The sequence below is a fragment of the Scyliorhinus torazame genome, chromosome 17 (assembly GCF_047496885.1).
Source record: "Scyliorhinus torazame isolate Kashiwa2021f chromosome 17, sScyTor2.1, whole genome shotgun sequence".
Lineage (NCBI taxonomy): Eukaryota > Metazoa > Chordata > Chondrichthyes > Carcharhiniformes > Scyliorhinidae > Scyliorhinus > Scyliorhinus torazame.
Genome location: NC_092723.1, coordinates 74277799 through 74301993, shown reverse-complemented (window position 1 = coordinate 74301993; position 24195 = coordinate 74277799). Strand labels below are relative to the sequence as shown.

The 24195-nt window shown below is 50.4% G+C and overlaps 1 protein-coding gene across 1 annotated transcript in view; it reads right to left on the bottom strand.

Annotated features, from left to right (window-relative positions):
• The window catches only part of sycp1 (synaptonemal complex protein 1), a 755262-nt gene that overhangs the window by 602948 nt on the left and 128119 nt on the right, over window positions 1-24195 (bottom strand). The window contains exon 7 of the mRNA XM_072479793.1: window positions 13112-13185. Within this exon, the coding sequence (XP_072335894.1) occupies window positions 13112-13185 (74 nt within the window). The remainder of the gene's footprint in view (window positions 1-13111; window positions 13186-24195) is intronic.

Here is a 24195-nt window from a genome sequence, read left to right as displayed (position 1 = left end):
GCTTTCTCAAGGGTAGGCAGCTCACAGCAAACATCAGGCGGCTACTGAACGTAATAATGACCCCATCCGGCCAGAGGAGAGAAGACCAGAGGCGATTGTCTCCCTGGATGAAGGAAAGGCCTTCGGAAGAGTCGAATGGAAGTACTTCCTCGAGGTACTGGAATGGTTTGGGCTAGGACCAGGGTTCATCGCCTGGATGAGGCTCCTGTGCAATGCTCCCAAATCGAGCGTCCGAACACCACCAGCTCTGAATACTTCCAGCTACAGAAGAGGAACAAGACATGACTGCCCCTTGTCCCAACTCTTGTTCACGCTAGCAATCAAACCCCTGGCGATAGCTCTGCGGAATGCGAAAAGCTGAAAGGGCGCCCGGAGAAGAGACAGAGAGCACAGAGTTTCACTCTATGCAGATGACCTGCTCCTCTATGTCTCGAAGCCACAGGAGAGACTGAAGGCAATACTGCAGATCCTGAAGTGTTTGGAGCCTTTTCGGGCTACAAATTTAGCCTGGGCAAAAGTGAGGCATTCCCAGTGAACCCAAATGCGCGAGGGGCAGAGCAGGAGGGGCTCCCATTTAAAACAACCCAGAACAGATTCCGTTACCTGGGGATCTATATAGCCAAAGACTGGACACAGATCTAGAAGTGGAACATGACCAGCTTGGTGGAGGAAGTAAAAAGGTGGGGCTCACTCCCACTCTGCCATGGCAGGGAGAGTGCAGACGATCAAGATGAACATACTGCCGAGGTTCCTCTTCCTGTTTAGATCCACACTAATCTTCATCTCCAAGGCCTTTTCCCAAATGTAGACAGTCTAATCATGGCATTTGTATGTGTGTGTGTGTGTGTGTGTGTGTGTGTGAAGGGGGGGGGAGGAGAAACCGAGAATTCCCAAACGGACACTGCAAAGTATTATGCGCCAGGGTTTAGAGAACACCAAAGTATACCATGGAGTTCACCTGACACACAACTTTTAATAGATTTTGGTTATGAGGAGCACAAGGGCCCATTTTCCAGGTGTTATGCAACAGAGATCTTAAGTATTTTTAAACAAAACAATGTTTATTCTACGAAACCAGTTAACATTTTACAAACACACAGTAAACATCTTATCAACTATCAACACAAATACCCCTCCAAAGATACAGTACTCTATAGGTAACCAATAGTAACTTTCCTAACAACATCCATAAGTCAAACACCCTTTTTCCCTACAAAAACAGTAGGTTGGCATTCCTTGCAGAAACAGGTATTTCTTTGAAGTTATCACGTAGTCTGGAGACATTCTTTAGCATGCAGAGAGAGACCAAAATACACCTTCTTGGTTTGAATGCAGCTCAACTGCCGAAAACCGAGAGTAAAACTCAGAGCCACAAACAGCTTCCAGCTCAAAACGAAAGTAAAAAGCAGAGCCAGAGCCCAGCTCCACCCACACAATGACATCACAGCAGCCATTTGAGAAGACAAACATTTCTTGAAGTGACAACCCCATGGCCAAAGAAGGAAAATCAAAGGGGACTTGGCTTTACCAAACCTACAATACTACCATGGGCAGCAATGGCAGAAAGAGTGAGGGGATGGGTACACAAACCGGCACAGGGTGGGTACAGATGGAGGAGGCCTCCTGTAAAGGAAAGACCCTCCAAGCCCTGGCTACAGCAGCACTCCCTTCCCCCCCAGAAAGATACACAACAAGCCCAGTGGTAGGGCCATGCTGAGAACGTGGTCCCAACTGAGACAACACTTCGGGCTAACTTAAATGTCCCTCATGGCCCCCATCTGCGGCAATCAGAATATCCCCCCAGCCATGCTAGATACCACCTTCAAAAGATGGAAGCGGGACGGGGGCGCACTGATGGCCGGGGACCTTTACATAGGGCACAGACTGGCGACACTGGACGAACTGACGACGAAGTGGAAACTTACAAAAGGACAGGAAATGAGACACCTCCAAATAAAGCACTTCCTATGCAACGAGAGAGCTGAGTACCCCCAGCCCCAGAAACCACACCACCAGAGGACCTGATAGCCCCTCCTCCTTGCTGCTTGAGCCTATGTGGGAAAATATACAGATAGTTACTGGACAAAGCTCGAACACCACTGGACGAGACCAGACAAAAATGGGAGGACGAACTGGGGACAGAGGTAGGGTGGGGACTCTGGAGCGAAGCGCTCTACAAGGCAACTCCACCTCCTCCTGCGCAAGGCTCAGCCTATGGTTTCAAATACATGAAGGCAGTATGTTTGCTAAAGCTGTGATTAAGGAGTCGCAAGGGTGAGGTAATCATTGATTTTAACCATTTACTTGTTTACATATTGATGATTAATAGAATATTGGGAGGAAATCAGCAGCTGTGTCGCGCCCAACATGGTTTCGGGACGAGGCCTTTGAATCTCGCGAGAGGCCTGCATCGAGATTCCCAACACTCAAAACGTCTCAAGAGATTCAACGGAATCTCGCGGCGCATCACTGTGGATCTCGCCGTTGCTGGGCGAAATCCAGGTGTGCATATTTAAATGATCCATTAAGCTCAATTAAATATGCCCTCGCCCAATTCACCTGCAGCCCGAGATTCACCGGCCTCACCAGCTCAGCCTCAGCCGGCCGCAGCTTGGTACAGGTTCACTGGTCATGAACCAGTCGTGATGGCACCTTGGGGGGGTCTCTCTGGAGAGTTGAGGCCCCCGGGTGGTCACGGGCAGGGCAGGGTGGCACCCTGGCACTCCCTCTGGAACATGGCCACCATTGCACTGCTGCCTGACATTGCCAGGATGTTCAAGTGGCACAGAAAGAATGGCAGGGGCACTGCCAGGGTGCCAATGCCAAGTTGCCCATGTCGGGGTCAGCCCCGGGGAGAGTAGGTGGGGAACCTTTCCCATAAGAGGTGGGTTATGGGGTAGATGGGGCTCAAGGATGCTGCTGGAAGAGTAAGTGGGTGAAGTGTGGGGGGAGGGGGGGTCCTGATGCCATGGTGGGGGAGCAGAGGGGTGTCAAAAGATTGGAACTGCCTTTAAAAATGGCGCCGGATCCGCAAAGTGCAAAATAACTTAAGAGTGGCCTCGATGGGGACTTAGTTGACGAGGCCAAAAAACCCAGCAAAGCGCAGTTGAATAACAGGATCCTTTTTGGCGCTGTGGGCGCCGAGACACATCCCATTAAACACGCAATTCAGCGGACCTTAACTTCGTGCCCATTGGGCGCGATTCTCCACTCCCACGCAGGTTGGGAGAATCGCCTGGGCCGGCAAAATTTCCCGGGACGCTGGTCCGACGCCCTCCCGGTCGAGTTTCACGGGCCGCAGGCCGGAGAATCGCCGGAGACACCGAAAATGGCGATTCTCCGGTACCCCCGCTATTCTGAGGCCCGGATGGGCCGAGCGGCCAGGCCAAAACGGCGGGTTCCCCCCCAGCGCCGTCCACACCTGGTCGCTGCAGTCGTGAGCGGTGCGTGAACGCTGGGGGGGCGGCCTGCGGGGGGGGCGAGGGGGGATCCTGCACCGTGGGGTACCTGAAACGTGGGGTGGCCCGCGATCGGTGCCCACCGATCATCGGGCTGTCCTCTCTGAAGGAGGACCTCCTTCCTTCCACGGCCCCGCAAGATCCGTCAGACATCTTCTTGCGGGGCGGACTTAGAGAGGACGGCAACCACGCATGCGCGGATGACACCCGTTATCCGCCGCCAGTCACGTCATCTATGCGGCGCCGCTTTTAATCGGGCGACAAGGCCTGGCGCGTGTAGATGAAGCGGCCCCGATCCTAGCCCATTGTCAGGGCCTGAATCGGTCAGGATCGGGGCCGTTTCGCGCCGTCGTGAACCTCGACGGCGTTCACGACGGCGCGGCCACTTCGGCGCGGGAGTGGAGAATTCCGCCCATTGTTTATAGAAAGGAGGTTCCCTGGGTATTGATAATTTATTAGGGAGTGGTGATTAGTCCTACTTGAGCAGGTCATGGGACATCTTAGTGAGATACAGATGATGTAACTAATATGGGGAGCCAGATCTGTCTGCGTATTGAGCAGTTTTGCTTTGAGATTTGAGTCTAACAGGACAGAAGGATTTTCCAGTTGGTTCTGAAAGAGTCTTTCCAAAGGTCTGCACAGAGAACTTGAAGTAACATTCATTGCTAACTTTATTTATGAGTAGATTTAGAACTGCACTGAGTTGCTTTAATGGAACATATATCGTGGCAGATGTACATATTGAATTAAAGTTTTTTCTTCTATTTAAGAACTGATAAACTGTTAATTGTAAAACTATTTCTTTGACGTTAATGTGGTTTTTAATTCGGTGTAAAGTTTTTTTACATTGATATGGAAAAAATATTATATCGGAATTTATTTGAAATTATAATTTTCCATTTGGCACTGAAGGGGTTGAACACATCTGTATTGATCTGTTTTACACATATAAGCTGTTTAACTACAGCTGCCGATTCTGTTTTTTAAAAAAAATTTGTGTACTCAATTTATTTTTTCCAATTAAGGTTCAATTTAGCGTGGCCAATCCACCTACCCTGCATATATTTGGGTTGTGGGGGCGAAACCCACGCAAACAAGGGGAGAATGTGCAAACTCCACACGGACAGTGATCCAAAGCCAGGATCGAACCTGGGACCTCGGCGCCGGGAAGCAGCAATGCTAACCATTGCGCCACCGTGCTGCCCACAAAGCTGCCGATTCTAAGACATCCCAAGGACCCAGTCAGTCTGTGGTTTGTTCTCTGGCAGGAACTCCACAGGTGTTATCTCTCAAGGCTTGTAGCAATAATGTGGGATATTCTACCATTTGTTCTGGTGCCATGGCGTCTAGAGGTAACGGAAGGAAGACAAGTATCACTTAGAACGTTTTGTATGTTGTAGCTTCCAAGAAGAGCCTCAAGAAGAGCCATTAAACAGCAGACATTCCCAACAGGGAGGATGATTGATAAACATAAACCAGATAACGGACCAAATATTACGAGACAGCATGTATGTGTATTTGTGCTGATTGCATATGTTAATTACAGAGGCATGCACATGTTGTAATTGGTCAACTGTACTGGTATCATATGCATGCTGTAACCTTAATCAATAGTCACGATTGAACATAGATAACGAGTAACAAATGAATGGTATTTGCTAATTTCTTGTAACTGAATCTGAAGTGTATGTCAGTAGCATTCTTGAATCAGTCCTTTCTGGCGTGCCATTTGGACCATCATTAGCCCAATTTTAGCTGCAATAAAGGCCTTGTTCATAACTCCAAGAATCTTTGTCTGGTCTCTCGTAAGGATGAAGTACACTATAGTCGAATAGCTACATAATTTCCCCTTATCATATGTGAAAGATTCCTATTGGTCAGAGTCATCACTGTGGTGAAGTATCCTTTCCTTACAGTTTTGCAAATTATTCGGGGTTTCTATTCCGGTATCCTAACAAAAAATGGGGTCTAACAATTTGTCTCATCCATGGGGTGAGACGGGCTGGAAGACCGGGGTAGTGGAGTTAAAGGTGGGGGCTCGGGTGTGGAGGTAGTGGGGTGGGGGCACCCATATAGCCAGTGTCATTCTGCAGATCAAGGGGCGAGGTTGGGTGGGGTGCGCAGCAATGGCGTTCTGTGCCTGTACACTGCTCCAGTCCCATGGGTGTGTCATCCAGGCCCCACGGACCGTCCCCTGGTCACCCCCAACCCCGCCCCGTAGATGTGTCAACCCGGCCCCACAGATCGTACACTAGTCACCCCCCCAGCCAGTGTCCAGCCCGGCAGCCCACGCACCTCTCTGTGTCCTACCTCTTCTCTCTTCCTCATGAGCCATGGTGCCTGTTACTCGATTTTTAAAAGTACAAGTGGATCTTGCCATTGGGAATTTACCCCAGTGGAGGCGGAGAATCGTGGTGGCCCTGAAGAATACCGGGTCAGGCCCGCTAATGATTTGCCAACGGAGTTTACTGTAATTGCAGAGTGGAACACATTGACGCCGCTGTCAAGGCACTGGAGAATCGCAATTTGCCGTGCAACTGGTGCCTGCCATGATTTTGGTGCAAAACCAATTCTCCACCCAGTCGCGTTTCCCAATTCCAGCGTCGGCTGCCGGAGAATCCCTCCCAACATATTTTGAATACCATTCATGGATAAAGTTGATCAACCAGTGTTTTTCTTGCTTATATTGGTGTAGAGCCTTTTAGAGAAGAGATTTGTTTAGAACTAAACTGAACCGTGTCTGCAGCTTGATGTTCCAGAAGCAACTTACAAACTTCGACCCTCCCATTAACTATGCCACCTGCAATCGAAAATCACACCACATTCTTATGTCTTGTTACAAAAGGTTACAGGTTCAATTTAAAGCAAATGAAACAAAGTCCCATGTCATGTGCGTTTAGCCGAGAATTTCCCTGTACTGGCAGCACCAAGAACGACCCAGCTATGAAACGGGATTCTACTTCATTTCCGGGCCCTGGCGAGGGACGCCCCATCGAGGCTGCACTTAGTCCCATTTTGCACTAATAAGCTCCGCTAATTAAGCAGTGCAGGAAGAGATCTGGGCACCCATTTTAAACGTCACCCATTCGCTGGACCCCCTCCCAACCCAGCGCAGCCTCCGCACCCCACCTCATAAGAGCAGAGCACCCCCGGGCCCTATCCTGCACTGGCATGATGCCACCTGAACATCTTGCCAGTGCCAGCCTGGCACTCAGTTAGGAGCTGCCAGGGTGGCACCAATGTGGCACTGGGTCTTCCAGGGTATACCCTTCCCAGTGCCCAACCATCCAGGGGCCCCCGATCGCCTGTCAGGGCACCCGCCCCCCCCCCAGTGCCAGTATGTCTTGTCCACATTTCACAGAATCACCATAAAATCATAAAACCTTACAGTGCCGAAGGCCATTGTGCCCATCGAGTCTGCACCAACCCTTCGATTAAACACTCTACCCATGTCCATTCCCCCAGCCACCCTGTCCTATCCCCATAACCTAACTAGCACATCCCTGGACACTAAGGGGCATCCAATCCACCCAACCTGCACATCTTTGGACTGTGAGAGGAAGTCAGAACACCCGGAGGGAACTCATGCAGACACGAGTGTGGTGGTATGCCTGTAGATAATATTACATGTACTCAGCAGCGTGACTTCCTACAAGCAGGTGGTACTCAGCAGTGTGACCCCCTCACCAGCAAGTGCCATCATATATAAGTCAGGTGACCTCTGGCCACCGGAAGAAGGTTATAAGGCGTACATGAGGACAGTCGTGCATATGGGTAGTTCCAGGAGAGTCTAATGTAACCTTGTAATAATTTTGTCTTCATAAGATTCTGATCGTTACTCTATCACGTGTACATCAATAAAGCATCATTCTGGCTATGTCACCAGCAGTTCTGTAGATTCATTGCAAGACAAGATCACAGAACACAACATGGTACCAGAAGTGCTGAAGATTTGAGGTTAACATCGGAAAAGGCGAAGTTAAATCGTCTGAAGAACCAACCTGGTGAAGTGTGCCCATTGGCGTCTCAACGCTGCAAATGATAATGAAGTTAAAAATGGAAGTTTTAAAGGGACCCCACCACCTTCAATTCTCAGGTAACGTAGAAAAGAATTGTTTTTAAGCAGCAAGTCAGATTCTATATCGTAGCCCTTGGCCTGGAGGCACAGCTTGACGAAAGGCGAATTGCGTTGCTGCCCATGATAGCAGGTCCTCATGCAACATAACTATGCCATACCTTCGCCTGAGACAGCGAAGAGGAGAGCCAGAGTCTTGTCTTGCAATGAATCTACAGAACTGCTGGTGACATAGCCAGAGTTAAGATGTGGTACTGAAGTACTTCGATCAGTACTGCTCTCTGAAAGAAAAGGAGGAAGCATGTGAACATGACATATTCAGTAAGCATACCCAGAAAGAAGGGCTTCAGTCAGAAGGCCTTATTAAGATGTGTCATGCAAGTGAGTGGACTGCACAGAAGAACAGCACACTCAACAAAAAGAAATTTGGCGCTACCATGGAAGAGGACACCTACCCAATCAGCACCAATCAGGTCAAAAAGAAACATGGTCTCAGTGTGGGTGGCCATTGTGAGAGCACTGTGACGTAGGTCAAAAGAAACGTGGTCCCAGTGTGGGCAGCCATTTTAAGCAGCCGTCCGGAACAGCCTTTTTGTGCCAGAAATGTAGCAACCGACATGGCCCACGGCAATGTCTGGCCCTTGGAGAAGTATGTTCCAGGTGTGGCCGTGTGGGTCATTTTGATGAACAATGTTTTTTGTGTCCTAGTGGACCAAATGGAGTCGATCAATGCAGTTAATGAGATGGCCCTTGATTAATTATTTTTCATGGATCTAACCTCAACTAAGGACGCAATGAGTCCGAAGACAAAAGTGGAATAAGTTTTGATGACCAACTGGAACGACAGTTCTAATCCAGCTCATATTGTCGATTCATTCCAGTGGTGATGTTAAACACACACTGATAAATACAAACATGATACGGTGCAAAGGAAAACCTTCTCAGTCTGGGTAATCTGCACGGCCTGCTAGTGCCGCCGGAAGTCGTAACCCAACCAAGTATGCTGGACGACTACAGTGGCAATGAATTTGAGATGTTGGGGGAAATGTGACCTAAAAACATGGGTACAAAACAGGCGAAACGTCGTTAAATTCTCCATTGTAGACACAAAACGCGAGTCTATCCTCGGGGCAGATGCGTGTGAGACCCTGATCCGAGTGGAGCGGTTGTTCGTCCCAATCCGTGAGTCCATAAAAAGGTAAATCGACAGATACAGCGACGCCATTATCCGATGAGATACGAGCAATAATGCAAGTGGAGGAAGATCAACCAGAAACTGCGATGGAGAACCCAAAGGACACTGCTGCGTTCTGGTTATCGGCCATTAAAAATGAGACCAGGCTCAGCCATGTGATACAGAAATATGATGAGCCTATTTTAAAGTATCTACAGGGCGTTGCAATAAACCTTTCGGATCCAGGACAGTCAAGGAGCTTCACTCTGGAGGTCAAGTTTGAATCGACTGAGTAGTTCACGAATGAGGGACCCGTAAGAACATAACACATGAAGTTGCGGCCTGATGGTGCAGGCTTCTTCGTATTTACAATTACCAGGTGCACAGACTGCCACATCCACTGGAAGAAAGGAAAAAATGTCACAATGAAAACCATTAGATTGAAGCAGTCGCATGAGGATCAGCCTACTGATAAAGCAGTCATGAAAACTGTACTGAATGACTCTTTTTTCAATTTCTTCACTCCCCTGAAGGTTCTGGAACAAAGAGTGTTGGATGGAAGGTCTGCAGCAAGACTCGCTGCTGATTTAAACATAGGTCAATTCCTGCACGAACACATAAATCCGTGTGCAATGTTGTATTTTACAGGAGAAATCATCGCAGACGATGCTGAATCCGATGATCAATGCTACGAAGATATATATGATGACTTTGAAGATGATACGGAAAGCAAAGGAGTGGAAGGTGAGCCAGATGAAGATGAATGTGAAATGTTCATAAATCTATTTCGCAGAAGCAATGGTGAGCTTGATGAAGAGGCTCGAGAAGCGCTGCTCCAGTGGTTTGGCGGGAATGACGAGGTGGTTACAAAGGATGCCCAGACCACGCTGGACACTGAGCAGGGAGAGAGCTCTGAGATGGCACACTCCAAAATAAAAAGTGAGATCGCAGTGGCTGATATCTTGGAGGATCAGCTCTTGCACAAGCTAGTCACAGATGATATCATACCAATCTTGGGAGAAGTTTGCTCCAGAGGCACTTGGTGAATCGTTTCAGGCCTCTGAAGTAGTTCCAGTAGTCGACTCCCTGATCCTCGAGGCTACTCCACCGGAAGATGAGTTGGAGGAGCTCATGACCATATCATTGTGCAGCTCGTCAGATCACACATATATATAAGAGCAAGAGCAGGATGATCCATCGGCTGGACCATCAGGACCAGAGAGCAATTGTATCGTCATATCCAGTGAGGAGCCATTAGTCGTTGTTCCAAAAAGCCAAGAAGGGACAACACCTGATGTTATAGATGTTACTTCCACCCAGGCACCAGAAAACAAGGTTTTCCACCCTCCATCATTCTGGCTACGTCACCAGCAGTTCTGTAGGTTCATTGCAAGATAAGATCACAGAACACAACGGGGAGAACAGCAAACTCCACACAAAGCTGGATTTGAACCCAGGTGTTGTGAGGCAGCAGTGCTAACCACTATGCCACCCCAATTAAGCAAGCCAATGCCAAACAGTGCCCGCTCGGGATCTCTGAGGGAAGGCGGTTCGATCCGGCATAGATGTGTTCAAGTGAGACTAACTGCTCATTTGAAAATGCAAACCTGAGTCCCAACTTCAACGGATCGCGATGCCTTGTGAAATCTAACAAGGCTTGAAAAGGCTTGAAGCGAGAAGCCGCTCGTGTGATTGACTGGCCCAGTCCCCAGTCGGGAGCGGCAAGGCCAATAGATCGCACCTTACTGCAAAAATTAATGATTCTCTCCCTTTGTAATCACAGCAAAAATACTAAATAGACACTTTAAAATATGAAAATTTGTCACATTCGTCACACTATGCTAACAGAGTTCTGCAATTCAAACAGCAACTTCCGGACATCTGTTTTTACCCTTGCATCTATTCCATATGTTTGCATAGAACACTTAGTTATTTTGACAACATATTTTGGGCCTTATTAGTCATTGAGTCATTGTTATGGGCCAGGATTCAGAGAACCCCAAAGTGTATCATGGAGTTCACCTGACCCACAACTTTTAATAGATGGTGGTATGGGGAGGACACGGCCCACTCTAGAGGTGTGGTACAGCAGAAAGGGAAAAGTTCTTTTTTAAAGCAAAGCAATGTTTATTCTATGAACTCAAGTTAACCTTTTTAAAATAGTGAATATCTTAGCAACCATTAATTCAAAGATAACCCCCAAAGAATACAACTCTAAGGAATCCTTTAAGCTGTTCTTTTAACATCCAAAAGACTTAACAACTTTTAAACAGATGCACATCAGGGTTTACATTCAATACTGAAAACATTTAAATTTCTGAATTCACCAAATTATCAAGAGATAGTCCTTCATGGCAGAGAGATCAACAGTACAGCTGCTTTGGCTGACCAGCTGCAACACAGCAAAACAAAACCAAAAAGAGAGACACCCCCAAGCTTTTCTCAAAGTGAAACTAAAAAGCTGGACCAGAGCTCAGCTCCACCCATACTCTGACATCACTTCAGTAACATGAGCAGCTAACCATTTCTTAAAGCGACATTCCCATGATAGGTCTGACTTTTATCCTCTCCCGCTGGAAGGTTTGATGGTGGCAGGGAGCAGCTGTCACCATGTCCACCACACACCTGTCCACCCCTGCCCAGCCACAATAAAATGGAGTAAAGGAAAGTCATTGGATGGCCTGCCCATCTTTGGGCCTATTGACTTCCTTAAGTAGTCAATAATGGCCAGTTATGGGCCTCATCCAGTGACCACGAGTACAAAGCTCATGGCGGGGGAGGCCCACCCCAGTTGGGAAGGCCAGCAGCTTTAGTTGCATGGACATGTATCAGGCAAATTTGAGGGAACATCCTCTCCGGGATCCCTATGCCCAGAGAACATCACACCCACTCATCTCTCTGCCACCCTTGCCCAGCCTCCCACACTTGCTCCACCCCTACAACCCCAGCCTGACCCCTCATACCTATCTTTCCTGAACTTGCCTTGAGAGAGGAATATAAGTCCTGCCTCCAACCTCAGTGCTGCTCCCAGCACTAAATGGCTGCTAGGCAGGCGTCAAGAACCTTTAGCCGGTGGGGTAGGGACTACAGCACCCAGCTGAATCCAGCCCATTGAGTAATTATGGCACAAAAGAAAAGGTCAAGCTGGGTCTTCAGTGTTAACATTCGTCTCCTGGAAACTATTGCACATCCTACATTGCAAAATTACCTACATGTCAAGCGTATTTTATTGGCTATAAAGTACTTTGCAACATCAGGTGATCATAAAGAGTTTTATATTTGCACCGTCTTTCTTCTTTTTAAAATCATAGAATCCCTACAGTGTAGAAGGAAGCCATTCGGCATATTGAGTCCACAAAGCCTTTGGAAAGAGCACCCAACCACACCCCAAGTCCCAGCCTATCCCCATAACCCACTTTGAAAAACCCATTCAGATGCAACCATTAGAATTACGTTTCCTAACTGTAGGTACAGCCCAGAGAGAATACAAATGGAGTTGATCTGGTTCAGTATTCAAGGCATATGGGGAGAAATGGGGCTCCAAAGCATTCATTGGCACCCGACAGGTCAAATACTAGATCCAAGATGGACCCACACACTTCAAATGCAAAGTCACTGGATGCCATCTTTGTCCAGTAGTTTGCACAACCACCAGGCGCAGGCATAAAGAAGAGTCTACAATCTATATACATCCTTGTTCTGGATATTTTTCTGGCTGCTGGTTTAATTTTACGTGTGCTTAGAGTTTTGTTGTATTTGTCTAAACGTTCAATAATCAACAGGGCATGGTTCAGTTGGTGCTGAAGTACCTTTCTAGTGATTTAATGACTATTTAATTTGATGCAAATTGGTTCCAGACATGAATAGCCGATGGTCATCCCCCTTCAAAATAACTACAATTGGGAAAATAGAGAGGCCATGAAGTACAGGACAAGCTTCTAAAAGGAGAAGGAAACTGAGGAGGGATTCCAGCACACGACCAGATCCGGCCAGGAATTGCAGCGAGCAAAGTTCTTACCTGAAATTAATTCAGCAAGGACCAACACAGAAACATCTTTGCTTCAGATAAGAGGTCAAAACATAAATGTGCCACTGCAGTCAAAAAGTTCAAAGTGTGGCAAAATATGGATTTCCTAAAGTGCGGACCGTGGCTCTTAACATTTATCCATCTAGATTCTTTTCTTCCAGGCCAATGCTGAAACCATCTAGTTTATTTCAGGCTATTGCTGGCGAAATCAGTGACACTTTGGAATTTGCAGTACATAGCTCCATAAAGGTTACTGATCGAGTTCTGAAGGAGATTCATATTTGACTCAAACTTTAGTTCTGTCTCAACAGATGTTGTCAGACATGAAGACTTTTCCAGCTGTTTTTATTTCATATAACAATAATAACAATACTTACATGTTTTAAGTTTTTCAGTTGATCTAGAACAGGATTCTTTTACAAGAGAGCATAGATCTCTTGTGGAGTTGTGCCTGAAATATAAATCATATTTTAAATGTAAATGTGTTTTCAGCATTACTACCTTTACGGAAATATATAGCTCATAGATCACATACAGTAAGCCCTCACTTGATGTTGTGGATTTGTTCCTCAATATTGTGACTTTAATTGAAACATAACTTCCCATATCAAACAATCCTAACTGAAGTTAGGTTCATTAATATCTTCCTTACATTAAAACATTATGGGCTGGATTTTCCCCACTACATAATGTATACTTGAGGATCGACTTCTTTGTGGTGGGAAAATTGGTGTATCCAAGGCTGGTCAAGGCAGAATACTGCGCGATCGTAATCTCCGACCACGCTCCAAATTATATGGATGTGAGGTTGGAGACAGTCAGTACCCAACGGCCCACATGGAGGTTGGACACTGCACTACTGGCCGACAAGGTCCGTTTAGCGAGAAAATATCGCAGGCTGTAACTGAATATACAAAGAACAACCAGAACGGGAGGTCTCACCCTCCACATTCTGGGAGGCCCTAAAGGCTGTGATATATGGGGAAATTATCCCCTTTAAAGCACGGAGAGACAGTGAGAAGAAAGCGGCGAGGTAACAGCGAATACACTCCATACTGGAGGTAGACAGTAAATACTCCGAGGCCCCGACCACAGAGCTCCTCATGGAGAGGAAAAAGCTTCAGATGGACTTTAACCTGCTCTCCGCGAGGATAGCGCTGCACCAACTCTGCCAGGCACGGGGGACCCTATACGAATATGGCGACAAAACCAGCTGAGAAAGCAGGAAGCCCCAAGAGAGATTGTGCAAATTAGAGACAGCACAGGCACATTAGAAACACACCCAGACAAGGCCGGCTTCCGGTGGCGGCCATAGAGTGAAAGGTCGCACATTTGGCAGCTCCCGCTCATGGTGATCTTTTTGTGACTTTTATGCCGGATTGCAGGAATTATGTGTGGTAGTATGTATTGGGGGTCATGTGGGACTGGAAGCCCTAATGTCATTGGCTGACAGATCCCGGGTCCTGGTTGGCCGTTGACCTCATACTCCGCCCTGAAGGCGAAGTATAAGAAGCCGGTGCCTTTCCCCACAGGCCAGTTTACTATCGGGCTGCTGGGGAACAGACTTCACTCTATTCGACTTCACTCTATTCGTCTCACGGAGTCTTTGTGCGCCACAATTTATTAAGCGTGCCTAAAAAGGACTATGGAGCTCAGGATCATTCCAGAATGCCTGAGGATCAGCCCCCACGCAGTGAATGCGGCAGCAGCCTTCAAACACTGACAGACTTGCTTTGAGGCCTACATCACATCGACCACAGGCCGAGTCTCAGACGAACAAAAACTGCAGGTCCTGCACTCGAGGGTGAGCACGGAGATTTTCACCCTCATTGAAGACACCCGCGATTTCCAGACGGCGTACACAGCACTGAGAAGTCTCTACGTTCGGCCAGTTAACCAAGTCTACGCTCGCTACCAGCTCCCGACAAGACGGCAAGCTCCCGGAGAATTGATGGACGAGTTCTACGCCGCGCTGCTGATTTTGGGAAGAGCCTGCAGCTGCCCGTCGGTGAATGCAAACGAACATACGGACATGTTAATGCGCGATGCTTTTGTTGCAGGTATGCAATCCTCCCAAATCCGCCAAAGACTTCTAGAAAAAGAGTCGCTAGGACTCTCAGAGGCACGGGCCCTGGCAGCCTCGCTGGACGTAGCCGCGCGTAATACCCGCGCCTACGGCCCCGACCGCGCGGCAGGCCATTGGGCCCCGTACGCACCCGCCGCGGCAAACCCCCTACCCCCCCCCCCCACCGGACACCCCACAGGCTTGCGCAGTCCAAACGCCGAGTCGCACCGGGGGCGCCCGCTGTTATTTCTGCGGCCAGGCGAAGCACCCCCGACAACGCTGTCCGGCCCGCGCAGCCATCTGCAAAAGCTGCGGGAAAAAGGGCCACTATGCGCTGGTGTGCCGATCTCGCGTGGTCGCCGCCGTCCCGGGAGAACAGGGAGCTCTACAGGCAGCCTATGCGTCCCAACCCCCCCAGCACGCCATGTGCGACCCGCAGGCGCCGCCATTTTGGGTCCCGACCACCGCGGTCCCGGGAGAACTGGGAGCCCTGCACGCCGCCGACGCTCCCCAACCCCCCTCCCCGCAGTCCATGTACGACCCGCCGCCGGCGCTCCCGATGTGGGTGCCAGCCAACACTCTCCACGGAGAGGAGGGGGTTTTCCGCATCCCGAACGCCACCCTCACCCCCGTCCCGCGCCCCACGCCTGACCCGCCGGCGCCACCTACCTTGACCCCGACCACCGCTGTCCCCGGCGAGGGAGCACCGCGCGGTGCCAGCGCTCGCGGCCCCACGACTGACCCGCCGGCGCCGCCGACCTGGGCCCTCACCCCCGTCCCGCACCCCACGCCTGACCCGCCGGCGCCGCCGACCTGGGCCCTCACCCCCGTCCCGCGCCCCACGCCTGACCCGCCGGCGCCGCCGACCTGGGCCCTCACCCCCGTCCCGCGCCCCACGCCTGACCCGCCGGCGCCGCCGACCTGGGCCCTCACCCCCGTCCCGCGCCCCACGCCTGACCCGCCGGCGCCGCCGACCTGGGCCCTCACCCCCGTCCCGCGCCCCACGCCTGACCCGCTGGCGCAACTTACCTGGACCCCGATCACCGCCGTCCCCGACGAGGGAGCTCCTCACGGTCCCAGCGCTCGCAGTACTGACCCGCCGACCTGGGTCCCGACCACCGCTGTCCCCGGCGAGGGAGCTCCGCGCGGTCCTGGCGCCCGCGGCCCTGGTGCTCGCAGTCAAGGAACTCCGCGCGGTCCTAGCGCCCGCGGCCCGGGCGCTCGCAATGCAGGAACTCCGCGCGGTCCTAGCGCCCCCCAGACCCCCCAGCACACCATGTGCGACCCGCAGACGCCGCCATTTTGGGTCCCGACCACCACGAGGGGAGGAGGGGCCCCGCCATCTTGGACCGCCCCCGACCTGTACGACGCATGGGGGCGGCCATTTTGTCCACCCCCGACGCCATCTTGTGACCCCTCAGCCACAGGCGATGTATGGGGGTGGCCATTTTGTCCATCCCCGACGCCATCTTGGACGGCAACAACGGACCCCACCCCACTACTACAACCACGGCTCGCTTCGGTTACACTCGATCAGGCTCGGCCCCGGACTCTCCAGACGACGACGACAACGGTCCTAATTAACGGCCACGAGACACCATGCCTAGTCGACTCCGGGAGCACGGAAAGTTTTATACATCCCGACACGGTAAGACGCTGTTCCTTAACTACCTTCCCCAGCGCACAAAAGATTTGCCTAGCTGCAAGATCCCACTCCGTACAGATCCAGGGATTCTGCATAGTTACCCTAACGGCACAGGGGAGGGAATTCAAAAACTACAAATTTAACGTCCTTCCCCAACTCTGTGCCCCCACCTTGCTGGGCTTAGATTTTCAATGTAACCTACAGAGCCTTACGTTTAAATTCGGCGGCCCCATACCCCCATTCACTATCTGCGGCCTCGCCACCCTCAAGGTGCAACCCCCGTCCTTGTTTGCGAACCTCACCCCGGATTGCAAACCCGTCGCCACTAGGAGCAGACGGTACAGCGCCCAGGACCGGACCTTCATTCGCTCCGAAGTCCAGCGGCTACTAAAGGAGGGCATAATCCAGGCCAGCAATAGTCCCCGGAGAGCGCAGGTGGTAGTAGTGAAGACAGGGGAGAAACAAAGGATGGTCATTGACTATAGCCAGACCATCAACAGGTACACACAACTAGACGCGTACCCTCTCCCCCGCATATCCGACATGGTCAATCGGATTGCCCAGTATAAAGTCTTCTCCACCGTGGACCTCAAGTCCGCCTACCATCAGCTCCCCATCCGCCCAAGTGACCGCAAGTACACAGCCTTCGAGGCAGACGGGCGGTTATACCATTTCCTACGGGTCCCTTTTGGCGTCACAAACGGCATCTCGGTCTTCCAACGGCAAATGGACCGAATGGTTGATCAACATGGGTTACGGGCCACGTTCCCGTACCTCGACAATGTAACCATCTGCGGCCACGATCAGCAGGACCACGACGCCAACCTCCAAAAATTCCTCCAGACTGCCAAAGCCTTGAACCTCACGTACAACGAGGACAAGTGCGTTTTTAGCACCGATCGGCTAGCCATTCTGGGCTACATAGTGCGCAATGGGATAATAGGCCCCGACCCCGAACGTATGCGCGCACTCATGGAATTTCCCCTCCCGCACTGCCCAAAAGCCCTGAAACGCTGCCTGGGGTTCTTTTCATACTACGCCCAGTGGGTCCCCCAGTACGCAGACAAGGCCCGCCCCCTAATACAGACCACGACTTTCCCGCTGTCGACAGAGGCTTGCCAGGCTTTCAGCCGCATCAAAGCGGACATCGCAAAGGCCACGATGCGCGCCATCGACGAGTCCCTCCCCTTCCAGGTCGAGAGCGACGCCTCTGACGTAGCTCTAGCGGCTACCCTTAACCAAGCGGGCAGACCCGTGGCCTTCTTCTCCCGAACCCTCCACGCCTCAGAAATCCGCCACTCCCCAGTGGAAAAGGAAGCCCAAGCCATAGTGGAAGCTGTGCGACATTGGAGGCATTACCTAGCCGGCAGGAGATTCACTCTCCTCACTGACCAACAGTCGGTAGCCTTCATGTTCGATAATGCACAGCGGGGCAAGATCAAGAACGACAAGATCTTGCGGTGGAGGATCGAACTCTCCACCTTCAACTATGAGATCTTGTACCGGCCCGGAAAGCTGAACGAGCCGTCCGATGCCCTATCCCGCGGGACATGTGCCGACGCACAAATTGACCGCCTCCAAGCCCTCCATGAGGACCTCTGCCACCCGGGAGTCACTCGGTTTTACCACTTCATCAAGTCCCGCAATCTCCCATACTCCTTAGAGGAGGTCCGTACAGTCACAAGAGACTGCCACATCTGCGCAGAATGCAAACCGCATTTTTTCAGGCCAGATGGAGCGCACCTGATTAAGGCTTCCCGCCCCTTTGAACGCCTCAGTCTCGATTTCAAAGGGCCCCTCCCCTCCACCGACCGCAACGCGTATTTCCTGAATGTAGTGGACGAATACTCCCGCTTCCCTTTTGCCATTCCCTGCTCCGACATGACCGCGGCCACAGTCATTAAAGCCCTGAACAGCATCTTCACGCTGTTCGGTTACCCCGCATACGTCCACAGCGACAGGGGGTCCTCTTTCATGAGTGACGAGCTGCGCCAGTTCCTGCTCAGCAAGGGCATAGCTTCAAGCAGGACGACCAGCTACAACCCCCGGGGGAACGGGCAAGTAGAAAGGGAGAACGGCACGGTCTGGAAGGCCGTCCTACTGGCCCTACGGTCCAGGGATCTCCCAGTTTCACGGTGGCAGGAGGTCCTCCCGGACGCTCTCCATTCCATCCGGTCGTTATTATGTACGAGCACTAATCAAACGCCTCACGAGCGTCTCCTTGACTTCCCTAGGAGGTCCTCCTCTGGAACGTCGCTGCCGACCTGGCTGGCGGCCCCAGGACCCATCCTGCTCCGAAAGCACGTGCGGGCACATAAGGCGGACCCGTTGGTCGAAAGGGTTCACCTCCTCCACGCAAACCCCCAGTACGCCTACGTGGAGTACCCCGACGGCCGACAGGACACGGTCTCCCTGCGGGATCTGGCGCCCGCCGGCACCACGCACACCCCCCCGACACCATCAACCCAACCGCCCCCCTTCCTGCCACCGCCGCACCCCGCGACCGCCCCCTTCCCAGGAGGATCAATCCCCCTCCCCTTTGCACCGACAGCTGAAACCGTGCGGCTCCCGGAGGCGACAACGCTGGTACAAGCACCACCACCACCGCCGGGGCCGAGGCGATCGACACGGACGACCAGACCGCCCGACCGACTCGTGGCGTCGATGTAAAACAAAGATGGACTGTCCAATGAACATTTTGTTTTTCCTATATCCTCTGTAAATAGTTGTAACAGGACGATACTGTCCAATACTGTACTACCATGTAACTGTTCTATCCTCCCAGGACCAGCCCTGTAAACCCCTACCACCATACGAAGCATCACCCCGCCGGGTTCATTTTTGACAAGGGGTGAATGTGGTAGTATGTATTGGGGGTCATGTGGGACTGGAAGCCCTAATGTCATTGGCTGACAGATCCCGGGTCCTGGTTGGCCGTTGACCTCATACTCCGCCCTGAAGGCGAAGTATAAGAAGCCGGTGCCTTCCCCCGCAGGCCAGTTTACTATCGGGCTGCTGGGGAACAGACACGCTTAATAAAGCCTCATCGACTTCACTCTATTCGTCTCACGGAGTCTTTGTGCGCCACATTATGTAAAGTAAAGGTGTAGAAGCAGGAACAGAAGAACATAAGAACTAGGAGCAGGAGTAGGCCATCTGGTCCCTCGAGCCTGCTCCGCCATTCAATGAGTTCATGGCTGATCTTTTGTGGACTCAGCTCCACTTTCCGGCCCAAACACCATAATTCTTAATCCCTTTATTCTTCAAAAAACTATCCATCTTATCTTAAAAACATTTAATGAAGGAGCCTCTACTGCTTCACTGGGCAAGGAATTCCATAGATTCACAACCCTTTGGGTGAAGAAGTTCCTCCTAAACTCAGTCCTAAATCTACTTCCCCTTATTTCGAGGCTATGCCCCCTACCTAGTTCTGCTTTCATCCGCCAGTGGAAACAACCTGCCCGCATCTATCCTAGCTATTCCCTTCATAATTTTATATGTTTCTGTAAGATCCCCCCTCATTCTTCTAAATTCCAATGAGTACAGTCCCAGTCTACTCAACTTCTCTTCGTAATCCAACCCCTTCAGCTCTGGAATTAACCTAGTGAATCTCCTCTGCACACCCTCCAGCGGCAGTACATCCTTTCTCAGGTAAGGAGACCAAAACTGAACACAATACTCCAGGTGTGGCCTCACTAACACCTCATACAACTGCTGCATAACCTCCCTAGTCTTAAACACCATCCCTCTAGCAATGAAGGAAATAATTCCATTCGCTTTTTTCATCACCTGTTGCACCTGTAAACCAACTTTTTGCAACTCATGCACTAGCACACCCAGGTCTCTCTGCACAGCAGCATGTTTTAATATTTTATCATTTAAATAATAATCTCTTTTGCTGTTATTCCTACCAAAATGGATAACCTCACATTTGTCAACATTGTATTCCATCTGCCAGACCCTAGCCAATTCACTTAACCTATCCAAATCCCTCTGCAGACTTCCAGTATCGTCTGCACTTTTTACTTTACCACTCATCTTAGTGTCGTCTGCAAACTTGGACACATTGCCCTTGGTCCCCAACTCCAAATCATCGATGTAAATTGTGAACAAATGTCGGCCCGACATTGATCCCTGAGGGGCACCGCTAGCTACTGATTGCCAACCAGAGAAACACCCATTAATTCCCACTCTTTGCTTTCTATTAATTAACCAATCCTCTATTCATGCTACTACTTTACCCTTAATGCCATGCATCTTTATCTTATACAGCAACCTTTTGTGTGGCACCTTGTCAAAGGCTTTCTGGAAATCCAGATATATCACATCCATTGGCTCCCCGTTATCTACCGCACTGGTAATGTCCTCAAAAAATTCCACTAAATTAGTTAGGCACGACCTGCCCTTTATGAACCCATACTGCATCTGCCCAATGGGACAATTTCCATCCAGATGTCTCGCTATTTCTTCCTTGATGATAGATTCCAGCATCTTCCCTACTACCAAAGTTAAGCTCACTGGCCTATAATTACCCGCTTTCTGCCTACCTCCTTTTTTAAACAGTTGCGTCACATTTGCTAATATCCAATCTGCCGGGGCCACCCCAGAATCTAGTGAATTTTGGTAAATTATCACTAGTGCATTTGCAATTTCCTTAGCCATCTCTTTTAGCACTCTGGGATGCATTTCATCAGGGCCAGGAGACTTGTCTACCTTTAGCCCCATTAGCTTGCCCATCACTACCTGCTTAGTGATAACAATCATCTCAAGGTCCTCACCTGTCATAGCCTCATTTCTATCAGTCATTCGCATGTTATTTGTGTTTTCCACTGTGAAGACCGACCCAAAAAACCTGTTCAGTTCCTCAGCCATTTTCTCATCTCCCATTGTTAAATCTCCCTTCTCATCTTCTAAAGGACCAATATTTACCTTACCCACTCTTTTTTGTTTTATATATTTGTAGAAACTTTTACTGTCTATTTTTTTTTTAAATAATATTTTATTGAAAATTTTTGGTCAACCAACACAGTACATTGTGCATCCTTTACACAACATTGTAACAATACAGATAATAATGACCTTTTTTATTTAAACAAAAACAACAACAAATAAATAAATATTAAATAACAAAAAATAGAAACTAGCCCTAATTGGCAACTGCCTTGTCTCAGGCCACCCCCCCCCCCATCCCCCCCCATCCCCCCCCCCCAAATCCTGGGCCGCTGCTGCTGCCTTCTTTGTTTTCCCCCATCTATCTTTCCGCAAGATATTCGACGAACGGTTGCCACCGCCTAGTAAACCCTTGAGCCGACCCCCTTAGGACGAACTTAATCCGCTCTAACTTTATAAACCCCGCCATATCATTTATCCAGGTCTCCACCCCCGGGGGCTTGGCTTCTTTCCACATTAGTAATATTGTGCGCCGGGCTACTAGGGACGCAAAGGCCAAAACATCGGCCTCTTTCGCCTCCTGCACTCCCGGCTCTTGTGCAACCCCAAATATAGCCAACCCCCAGCTTGGTTCGACCCGGACTCCTACTACTTTCGAAAGCACCTTTGTCACCCCCATCCAAAACCCCTGTAGTGCCGGGCATGACCAAAACATATGGGTATGATTCGCTGGGCTTCTCGAGCACCTCGCACACCTATCCTCCACCCCAAAAAATTTACTGAGCCGTGTTCCAGTCATATGTGCCCTGTGTAATACCTTAAACTGAATCAGGCTTAGCCTGGCGCACGAGGACGACGAGTTTACCCTGTTTAGGGCATCTGCCCACATCCCCTCCTCGATCTCCTCCCCTAGCTCTTCCTCCCATTTCCCTTTTAGTTCGTCCATCATAGTCTCCCCTTCGTCTCTCATTTCCCTATATATATCCGACACCTTACCGTCCCCCACCCATTTCTTTGAGATGACTCTGTCCTGCACCTCTTGTGTCGGGAGCTGCGGGAATTCCCTCACCTGTTGCCTCGCAAAAGCCCTCAGTTGCATATACCTGAATGCATTCCCTTGGGGCAACCCATATTTCTCGGTCAGCGCTCCCAGACTCGCAAACTTCCCATCCACAAATAGATCTTTCAATTGCGTTATACCTGCTCTTTGCCACATTCCATATCCCCCATCCATTCCCCCCGGGGCAAACCTATGGTTGTTTCTTATCGGGGACCCCCCCAGTGCTCCGGTCTTTCCCCTATGTCGTCTCCACTGTCCCCAAATCTTCAGTGTAGCTACCACCACCGGACTCGTGGTATAGTTCCTTGGTGAGAACGGCAATGGGGCTGTCACCATAGCCTGCAGGCTGGTCCCCCTACAGGACGCCCTCTCTAATCTCTTCCACGCCGCTCCTTCCTCCTCTCCCATCCACTTACTCACCATTGAAATATTAGCGGCCCAATAATATTCACTTAGGCTCGGTAGTGCCAGCCCCCCCCATCCCTACTACGCTGTAAGAATCCCTTCCTCACTCTCGGAGTCTTCCCGGCCCAAACAAAACCCATGATACTCTTTTCTATCCTTTTGAAAAAAGCCTTCGTGATCACCACCGGGAGGCACTGAAACACAAAGAGGAATCTCGGGAGGACCACCATCTTAACCGCCTGCACCCTCCCTGCCATTGACAATGCTACCATATCCCATCTCTTGAAATCTTCCTCCATCTGTTCCACCAACCGCGTCAAATTTAGCCTGTGCAATGTGCCCCAATTCTTAGCTATCTGGATCCCCAGGTAACGAAAGTCTCTTGTTACCTTCTTCAACGGTAGGTCTTCTATTTCTCTACTCTGCTCCCCTGGATGCACCACAAACAGCTCACTCTTCCCCATGTTCAATTTATACCCTGAAAAATCCCCAAATTCCCCAAGTATCCGCATCATTTCTGGCATCCCCTCCGCTGGATCCGCCACATATAGTAGCAGATCATCCGCATATAAAGATACCCGGTGTTCTTCTCCTCCCCTAAGTATTCCCCTCCATCTCTTGGAACCTCTCAGCGCTATCGCCAGGGGCTCAATCGCCAGTGCAAACAGTAATGGGGACAGAGGACATCCCTGCCTTGTCCCTCTATGGAGCCGAAAATATGCCGATCCCCGTCCATTCGTGACCACACTCGCCACTGGGGCCCTATACAACAGCTGCACCCATCTAACATACCCCTCTCCGAACCCAAATCTCCTCAACACCTCCCACAGATAATCCCATTCCACTCTATCAAATGCTTTCTCGGCATCCATCGCCACTACTATCTCCGTTTCACCCTCTGGTGGGGCCATCATCATTACCCCTAACAACCTCCGTATGTTCGTGTTCAGCTGTCTCCCCTTCACAAACCCAGTTTGGTCCTCATGAACCACCCCCGGGACACATTCCTCTATTCTCATTGCCATTACCTTGGCCAGGACCTTGGCATCCACATTGAGGAGGGAAATTGGTCTGTGGTACCCGCATTGTAGCGGATCCTTTTCCTTCTTTAAAAGAAGCGATATCGTTGCTTCAGACATAGTCGGGGGCAGTTGTTTCCTTTCCTTTGCCTCGTTAAAGGTCCTCGTCAGTAGCGGGGCGAGCAAATCTAAATATTTTCTGTAAAATTCAACTGGGAATCCGTCCGGTCCCGGGGCCTTTCCCGTCTGCATGTTCCTAATTCCTTTCACCACTTCTTCTACCGTGATCTGTGCTCCCAATCCCATCCTTTCCTGCTCTTCCACCTTGGGAATTTCCAGCCGATCCAAAAAATCCATCATTCTCTCCCTCCCATCCG